This window comes from Myxocyprinus asiaticus, chromosome 50, assembly GCF_019703515.2.
Source record: "Myxocyprinus asiaticus isolate MX2 ecotype Aquarium Trade chromosome 50, UBuf_Myxa_2, whole genome shotgun sequence".
Taxonomy (NCBI): domain Eukaryota; kingdom Metazoa; phylum Chordata; class Actinopteri; order Cypriniformes; family Catostomidae; genus Myxocyprinus; species Myxocyprinus asiaticus.
Window position 1 is genome coordinate 15,685,476 of NC_059393.1, and position 9,606 is coordinate 15,695,081.

The 9,606-nt window shown below is 37.6% G+C and overlaps 1 protein-coding gene across 4 annotated transcripts; it reads left to right on the forward strand.

The window, feature by feature from the left end:
• Positions 1-3,799: 3,799 nt before the first annotated feature.
• LOC127439202 (cold-inducible RNA-binding protein B-like) lies at positions 3,800-9,606 on the forward strand. 4 transcript variants are annotated; one of them, XM_051695352.1, is made up of 8 exons: positions 3,800-3,873; positions 4,518-4,627; positions 4,714-4,820; positions 6,382-6,499; positions 6,661-6,847; positions 6,928-7,003; positions 7,364-9,244; positions 9,403-9,606. In XM_051695352.1, exons 2-6 carry the CDS (start codon positions 4,528-4,530, stop codon positions 6,935-6,937), a joined length of 522 nt encoding a protein of 173 aa, XP_051551312.1. In that variant the 5' UTR covers positions 3,800-3,873; positions 4,518-4,527; the 3' UTR covers positions 6,938-7,003; positions 7,364-9,244; positions 9,403-9,606. The 4 variants fall into 4 exon arrangements, with proteins under 4 accessions (XP_051551312.1, XP_051551310.1, XP_051551311.1 ...); XM_051695350.1 differs by having other exon boundaries at positions 6,945-7,003; XM_051695351.1 differs by having other exon boundaries at positions 6,945-7,003; positions 9,165-9,244.

Genomic DNA, 9,606 nt, shown 5'->3' on the forward strand with positions numbered 1-9,606 from the left:
TCCAAATTGGGAGAAAAGGGGATAAAAAATTTAAACATTTTACAGTATCCATAAAAGGCTTTTGAAAAGGACCAAAAATAAATGATAAAGGCCTGGTAAAAAGTTTCCGAATAAGTTAGACCTTAATGTGACTAAAAGATAAAAAAGTTTAAATCTGTTTTTTGTTTTTTTTAAATCAACCCCTCAGACCATGCCCCCGAAAGAACGCATCCTAGTAACGGCCCTGCCTGGTAGAAGAATCTGCCCGAAGCTGAAGAAAATCATCAGAATCAGAATCAGAATGAGCTTTATTGCCAAGTATGCTTACACATACAAGGAATTTGTCTTGGTGACAGGAGCTTCCAGTGTATAACAATACAAAAACAATACAAAAACAGCAGCAAGACACAGATAATAATAAAAAATAAAAAATAATTATACACATACGTACAGACACACACATACATACATACACACATGCACCTAGTTTTAAATTATGCTGTGATGATCAGTTAGAATGACTAAATAAATACACATAGCTTATATGTGTGTAATATTTGTTCCATGTAGATATATTTGCTATAAATAGAAAATTCTGTGAACATATAGTAGCCTACATGTAAAAACTAGATGTTGGGGTTCAATGAAGCAAAAAGTAGCAGGAGACAGACAGTAACTATGATGACCAGGCTTGCTAGATAAATAAGAGTTAGTCACAATACATTAAACATATTCAGAGATACATGCAATTACTGCCCTCCACTGCCCAAACAGCTAATTGCAATGGTGAAAACGATTGAGTTTTATGTCTAGTCTAAAATGGCAACCTTGCATTGTGCTACAGTTCATTGGAATTAATTCTACTGTGGTTTAAGGGATTAGGTAAATGAGGTTTAGACAGTATATACATGTTTATTATTGTTTTATAAATGCAGACCGTATAATATCATATATTGACCCAGGGCTGGATTGTGGGGGAGGCTATGTTTGAGAAATGGAAAGTTGTGGTAAGGAACAGGAAGCGCTTGTGTGGGTGGTTGAAGCGGAGGACAGCTCTCAAGGTCCTGAGGCTACGATATTTATAACCCGACTGGTTCACCCCTGCTCTAGCATCCTTTCTCTTGCCTTGTAGAAGAAGGAGCATCTTTATCCAGGTCACTGCACAACTCTGAGCGATGTTATTTATAGCTCTTTGCAAGAGCAGAAAAGGTGTTGTGCACTGAAATCAAGGCAACCACCCTACCACATTAGTGATTTTAAATTAATGATCATCATGCTACAATCTGTGTGGTTGCATACCACATTAGTAATTTGAAATTAAAGAATATCATGCTACAGTCTGTATGGTTGCAACCTCCACAGCAATGTCTACTCCATTTTACTGATTGTAATCTGCATTGTATGACCTTTCTTTCTTAATTTATGAATGTGTGTGATAACTTGTTAAAATGGTCAAGCCTTGACAGAAAATTGTAAGCAGTTTGATCATAAGCAGAACATCTTGATCGAGATAACTGACCCACATAAGCAGAGAGAACCATTAGTAAACTGTTCACATTCACTGTGCCACACTGCATCCAACTGTTTTTGGGCGGGGTCATCATCACTACCCTGCAGGGGTCCTCAGTCTGTCACATTGTTTAGTATGCTAAAGAGGCGCATAAGAGATGCGTGCAACTTCTGTTGTGGTAATGAAGTGGAAGCACAGTGATTTTCCTTTATGGGCCATTACTAAGGCCAGTATCACAATACAGTAAAATACCAATACTTTTAGTGGTTTCTTGTTTACATAAAAAGAGAATCTTTGCAATTTTAGCTGTGAAAATCTGTAAAAAAATAAATAAATAAATAAATAAAGTTCCCCTCTGGCTATGGTTATATCGATAACCTTATAAAAGTGGTTTTATTCTACATGGAGAGGGTTCCCTCATGTGGGCTGCCATATTAGAATCACATGGCCAGTCGAAAACTACTCGCTTAATCTCAGTAACCGCCCTGCTATTGGACACTTTCACTCTTGGATTAAATTAATTATGGCAAACTGTGAATAGGGAATTTCTACAACGGTGTATTCGAGATAGCACTTGTAAATCTCAGAGATGTCTGTTTTCGATCTTTTCATCCGGAAAGCATCACAGTGAAATGAACATCTGCTAAACATCTTAAAAAGATCAGATTTACAAACAATCTAAATCATAAACGTCTCAAAAACATCTGCTGAATGTCTTATTGACATCTAAGAGGAAACGTCTAATAGCCCAGATAGCACATGTACATCTCCGAGATGTCTGTTTTCGATCTTTTCATCTGGAAAGCATCAAGATCTAATTAACATCTGCTAAACATCTTAAAAAGATCAAATTTACAAACATTCTAAATCATAAATGTCTCAAAGACATCTGCTGAATGTGTTATTGACATACATTGTATGGACGTATTGCTGATGAGCGAACAATAAACGTCTCAAAGACATCTATCTGCTGAATGTCATATTGATATCCAAGAGGAAATGTCTTAAAGACGTATTGCAGATGAACACGCGCATCAAATTGACATGTGGGGGATGTACTGTACGTGTGCTGTCAGGGTTTTATTATCATGCGCATTCATTATCATATCCTTAATAGCGCACGTACATTACCCAGACGTCTATTTGATGTGTGTGTACACATCTGGAAAACTTTTTTTTATGCTCATCTGCAATACGTCTTTAAGACATTTCCTCTTGGATGTCAATAAGACATTCAGCAGATCTCTTTGAAACGTATATGATTTAGAATGATTGTAAATCTGATCTTTTTAAGAAGTTTAGAAGATGTTAATTAGATTGTGATGCTTTCCAGATGAAAAGATCTAAAACAGACATCTCAGAAATATGCGTTTGCTATTTGTTTTTACTTATTGATGGATATTATTTAATAAAAGCAAATATCTCCATAGTTGCCAACATATTTGCGTGAAGTCACAAACCCACATCTTGGCAAAATCGGAGTTGAAGATTTCCACACAAGTTTCCAAGTTGGAAGTCCGACTTCAAGGGGCATTCCATTTCACTTTCCTAGAAGGAAATTTGAAATTCCAACTTTCAGAGCTGAATGGAATGTAGCATAAGTCCAAGACAACATGATAAAAAAAATTGCTATGTAACAGTGATTATTTCTATTTAATCTATTTTTAACTTCCTCTCTGACACACAAAAAGTTATTCTCTTCCTCTTCGTGGGTTAGGACAGCCTTTCACATGTTTACCATTCATTTTCTTTGCTAGCAAGACAACTCTACCTAAATATATTGTGTATACTCTAAATATAGAATAGATACATTAGGAGACAGTAAAGCAGGAGTCACAAATGTTCCAAATCTGCTCAGCTATGGTAAAACGTGCCTTTAATTTTGTCCTCAAATATTGATATTAATCAAGAGATTCAAGAGCGATTAAAAACGTGTTCATTCAAACGTTTCAGAATTGATCTGCACATCTCTAGAGTTCAGAGAAGAGCTCAAACAATGTTGTTGAGAATCTCAGCTTTGTTCAGTCACGTTACATCTAGGCCTAAACCAGGGAACAAAGGAAAGGGAAACATCTGGCTTATTAAAACTAATGAATAGTACACCGACACAATTCTTGAATTCATATAAATAAGACGTTTAATGTGTCTAGCACGCATCTGATGTGGTGGACACAAAGAACACTCTGCTTCGTCCAATAAAATGTATACATTTGAAAAATGTTGCTGTAATGCTGCGGGGTGGTCGTATGCAATGGACACGCCCCCGGTGAGCTGCAGTCACATGATGCCTATAAAACGACGACATTTTCTAAGCTCGCTCTCATTCTGCCGCAGTCTGCGTTGCGCTCAGTAGCCGTCCTGTGTACCTAAGAAAAATCATCGAGGTAACAATTGAAGTCTTTTCTTGAATGTTTTGTGTTTTATATTGTAATTATTTAGTCATGGTGCATTATTTCTACACATTTGTTAAAATTACGACACAGTCGTCTGATTGTAACGGTTTTATTGGGAGTATTCGACGAATAATTTTTATTGTAATTTTGCCAGTTTTTTTGTCTTGGCTGATTATTTGCTTCCTAATCAACAAATGTCGCATGTTAGTGGTTAAGCTTCAGAAAAATGTTATAACTTTTCTTTGTTCAAGTGAAATGCTCAACAAAAGCTCGCCGTGACCTAGTTTTACTGACCTACATTTCAGTAAAACTAGCGTAAATTAAAACGAATGTGTTTTCCACCATGGGAATGACAACTAATGCATGTTTGACGTGTATTCAAAAGTAAACTAGTGTTAAATATCAACTAATTATATAATGATATATTTTATTCGGTTAAAACGTTCCTTTGTGATAAAATGGCTGCGACACGCTGTGAGGACGGAGGGCGGAGTCGGACAGAAAATGGCGTTTCTTTGTGACGCAGTTGTGAACCGACGACGCCTTTGTAACGTCATGATTCTGCCGCGTATTTTTTTAGTTTCTAGCGTTCATGGCTGCATGCATTACTTATTTTAATGTGTTTTTTTTTTTAGTTGAATCAACATGTCTGACGAGGGAAAGCTTTTCATTGGTGGTCTGAGTTATGATACCAACGAGCAATCCTTGGAGGAGGCGTTTTCCAAATATGGAACCATTGCTAAAGGTTTGTGTATAGAGAGAAAAAATATACACACTTTCACTTTATATATTTAACACGATTCAGCATTTAAAAAAATATATGCGTTTTAGTTGATGTCATCAGGGATCGTGAGACCGACCGGTCCAGAGGATTTGGCTTCGTTACATTTGAAAATCCAGAGGATGCCAAGGATGCCATGGCTGCAATGAATGGGAAGGTGAGGATGTCACACTTATCAGTACTTGAAATTTCACCCAAAAATGAGAATTTTAATTTAGGGAGTTTTCAGACCTGTAGGCTGTTTGCTTAGTAACCCTTCACTCGGGTGGCTATAATATAAAATAAAGTTTATAGCACCTTTTCAAGAGGCCTCTCAAGGCGCTTTACATGGAAAGGAAAAATATAATATACACATATAGAGCTTAATACAAATGGATAAAACATGATAAAACACACTAAATAGTGATAATATTAAATTGAATACAGTAGTATCAAAGTCTCCTGGAAAAAATAAGATATGATTTAAATTCATTAAAAGGCTGAACTTCTAAGTTCTGAGGGTGGAGAGTTACATGGTTTCAGAGCATAAGAGAAGGCCCTGTCACCCAGAGCGTAAATGAGTCTGAGGAACAGAAAAAAAGATTTAGGAGTGCCGATCGCACTTTGAGGTGTATGGGGTTAAAAGCTCAGACAAATATTGGGGATCTATGAGTTGTAAAGTTTCCGTCATGGGTAACTTATCCATTAGTTGCTTTTGCATTATTTCTCCGTTTGAAATGTGCCTATTCTCACAGATCTCTCCCTCTCTCGCACACACAAACAGCAGAGTAAATTTAAGAGTCCATACTGAAGTTACCTCATGAATTATAAAATGGCTCCTATTTTAAACATGCAGTTATATCTGATGTATTTGCCAAAAGGCTGTATCCACATTTTGATTAGAAAAGTGCTGACCTACAGATGTAGTCTTCAAAGATCCCTCAGTTATGTTCATGGTTTTTATAGGGATAATGTTACAAGCCACAAGCAAACTGCTAGAGTTTGTTTCAATCGGTCTGAGACCACCTCGTTCAGGTGGTCTCGGACCGATTGTTTAGGTGTGGATCCTGAGTGCTTTTTTTTTTTTTGCCCTGTTGATCTGTCATTTGAAATGAATGAGCAAGGTGTGACAACTCTACACACACTCATGCCACCCCAGAAGCATATTTTTAGAAGAATATCTCCAAGTGTATGGTGACTAACTTGAGCACATTAAAGCAGCATACAAGTAATACATTTGACTCCAGTGGTTTAATCCATTTGGATTTGGGTGAGAACAGACCAAAAATTTGACTCTTGCTTAAAACCATCAGCAGTCTCCTTGGCGATCATTATTTCAAGCTTGATTTACACTTTTCATTAGTGTGTCAAGCTCTAAGAAGTGTAATCAAGTCACTTTGTCAATCTTGGAATCACGATTGCGCCTGGAGATTGCAATCGCAGGATGTACAGTGAAACGAAAGTTTTGGTTTGTTTTCACCCAAGACCATTGATTTAAACCACTGGAGTCGAATGGATAACTTCTGATGCCTTCATGCGCTTCAAAGGTTTGGTCACCATTCACTTGCATTGAATGGACCTGCAGAGCTGAGATAATCTTGTTCTCTGCAGAAGAAGTCTTCACACCTGTTATGGCATGAGGGCGAGTAAATGAAGAATCATATTTTTAGGTGAATTATTCATAACACTTAAGTATATTGATGTCTTTCTAACCTGAGATCGAATTTTTTCTTCTCCAGTCCGTCGACGGCCGCATGATTCGTGTTGATGAAGCCGGCAAATCCGGAGGAAGGTCTGGTGGCTTCAGAGGAGGTTCTGGAGGTGGCAGAGGGTTCTTCAGAGGTGGTAGAGGTAGAGGTGGGTTTTGATGATTTCAATGCAAATTACACAACCAAATCAATGCAACATTAGCATTAATGTTGTCAGACCATGTAATTATCAAGACAAAACTGGTGTGACCCATTTATTCGTGTAGTTGAATCTTATTGACCAAGTTACTACTTGGTGTTTTTTAATAGGTGGGGGAGGATACGGTGGAGACAGAAGCTATGGTAGTGACCGTAGTTATAGCGGAGGTGATAGGAGCTACAGTGGTGGCGAAAGGAGCTATGGTGGAGGTGACCGATCTTACGGCGGTGGTGGATACTCCAACAGGAGTGGAGGATACTCCGGTGGTGGCGGCGGTGGTGGATACAGAGACAACAGGTGAGAAATAATTTGCATATGGAATGCCTGATTACAATTACTCATTTCATTAATGTATTCATAAACTATTAATATGACAGTTTGTCCTAAATTTTAGGAGCACGGGAGGCTATGACCGTTCCGGTGGCTCCTACAGAGACAGTTATGACAGTTACGGTATGTATTGATTGTTTAAAATAACCAAGAGGGAAATATTCACTTAAGTATTCCTAGAACAAGTGCAAATTACACATCTTTGTATACCAGCCCTTTTAAGTTGCCTAAGAATACTTTATCTAGATGTAAATTTGATGTCCAGTTAACTTGGTTGCCTTACCTCGGAATTGCTGTCCAAATATTCATAGATTTTCTTAATATTGGCGACAACTCTGCACATAATCAGTATAACACCTTCGAAAATGAAAATCATGAAAAATGGATTATCTGTCTTGATGGTGTCAGTTCTCTGTTTGGATGTTCAAAGGATGTTCAAAATGCTCCAGTGCCTTTACACTCTTGCCTACTTCTTGTCCTCAGCTTCACACGAGTAAAAAAATTCCTGATTGCAAGATCATCCCTTCGCTGGCTGTATTTAAAAAGATGCGATCTTCGAAGACCTTTTTTTATTTTTGCTTTCTTTGTTTTGTGTTCTGGTTCAAGTGTTCTAAAAGTACAGACTCCCTTTTTTTTTCTTTAACCGTGTTGAAAGTATCCACAGGATGTTCCTCATTGGGGCACTACCTAAAATCTTTGAGCATTCAGTACTGTAAGAATTCAAGCCGTTTGAGGCTTCCTGTACATACCATTTTTACCTTGTGATGTGTTGATGCTCACAGGGGTTTGAAATTGTCCTTTTGTTTTTCTTTTTAGTATGTGTTTAAGAAACTGTCTCTAAACCATGCGTGAAATTGACCGGTCCAGCACAGCCTGATAGCTTCTAAGACCAATTTCTAAACCAATTCTTAATTGCGGCTCACTGGAAGTGCTCGCGGGCATTTGCATTTAAACTGAATTTTAAAGCGGCAGACCTGCCAACTGAAAGTGTATTCTAATCAGATCCTCAATAGAAGCTTGATAAGCTGTGATGTGCTCTCTATGGCTCCTTGCCACCTCCATTTTGTGATGCATTCCTTTAGTGAAGCAAGGCAGGCATGTTGCATTGGAGTTGTCTCCAGCAAACCTCCTTGAAGTAGCTAAAGATTTGTAAATATTCCTTATGCAAAGAGTAAACTATTTGTATGGGTTAAGCCTCATTTGCAGCATTCTCTTGGTGACCCAAGATACTTTACTCTTTGCACCGCCTAAAATTTATTTTTAAAAGTATGCTCTCTACTGTGGACTTCACTTATCCTCTTAAATGTGTCAAGGTTTTGTTCCTTCTGGAAAAGAAATGTGCTCTGTTCTGTATATCAACGGCTTTTTTTTTTTTTTTTTTTTTTCCTTTTTGTATTAAATCTGGCTTCATGAAGCCCATTAAAAATGGATGGAAAATGCTCTGACTTATTTATGCCTCCGATATCAAGTTTAATATAAGCCAGAAAAGTGTTTTGGAATTGACTCTTATAGGCTAGTTTGGGTATTTAGTGAAGATTCAACCTGTGGGTCTTAAATTGACTAGGTAAAAGGGAATTCAGCAAAATAAAGGTGGAAACCTTGCTGTTAAATGTGCTATAGATAGCAATGGCTCTGTGTAATGCTTCATTGGATCCAAGCGTTCTCTGCTAGCAATTTTGGAAGTCCACAATGTCCTTGGAGAATGAAGTGTTGTGCCTTCCGACTCAAGAATCCTGAGATGAAAGCAGCTCTCTTGGCTAGGTCAATTGTGGAAATAGGCCTGTAATGTGAGGTAAAACCTTTTGCTCTCCTGTACGCATCCTACAACAGTTCTCATTGTCCATGTTTCCTTCGACTAGTGCCTCAAGTGATTATCACATCTCCAGACTTTGTTCGACTCAGTTACACAAACCAAAAATCTGCATGACTTTACTTTTGGTAGCTCACTTTTGTGGTGGTAAATATGGCTCATGCAGCCCTTGAAAATAGAGGATTCGAGAGTATCCTTGTGCTGAGTTTTTTATTTTTTGCCGGCTCAATGTCAGCTTTGATCACTTAATCACTCAAGTAAACTTGAAATGTGAAGAAATTGCAAAAGTGACAAGTCCTTGCGCCACCTACCTCACTGTCCTGATCAAGTCCCATAAAAATGCCTTTCCCTCAGCCCTATCTTGACAATTAAGTTTGCTCGTTAGTTTAATTGTATTGTCAAATATAATATTTGGGAACTTTATTTTTTTTCCCTGTCTTTTCAATTCAATAAAATACCCCTTTTATTTTTCAGGTTGATATACCAGACATGGTGGTAAACTAGAAGATCAGACTAATCTTGATGAAGTCATTTTCATGGCAAAGATGTGGGAGGTAAGCAGTTGATGGAATAAAATGAGGTTTGACTAGCTGTTTAGGCCTATTAGAGTTTCTTTTGTGTATGTGGGGTTTTTTTTTCTGAATGCATTTCTTAATGTACATTTAATAGTTGGACCTGCTAGTTCAAATCAGTCAAATCGTTTTCATTTCAGAACTTTCATGGAAATGAAGTGCCTACTGTGCAGATGAACCTATCTCTCCCAATAACTGTAATGGAATCATAAGAACGCTTCACTAAAGGCGATCACCCTGACCTCTGGATTGAAGTTGTGGTGTTGCTGAAAGTGTTCTAGTACCTTTTCAAAGGCTTGTTGTAAATGGTATAATTAAGGCAATTTAATAAAGTTTTATACTGA

Coding starts and splice junctions, on each gene's coding strand:
- LOC127439202 (XM_051695350.1), top strand. CDS start 4,528: ATGTCTGACGAGGGAAAGCTTTTCATTGGTGGTCTGAGTTATGATACC. Junction 4,628..4,713: donor ATATGGAACCATTGCTAAAG/GTTTGTGTATAG, acceptor TATGCGTTTTAG/TTGATGTCATCAGGGATCGT. Junction 6,848..6,944: donor GGTGGATACAGAGACAACAG/GTGAGAAATAAT, acceptor CCTAAATTTTAG/GAGCACGGGAGGCTATGACC.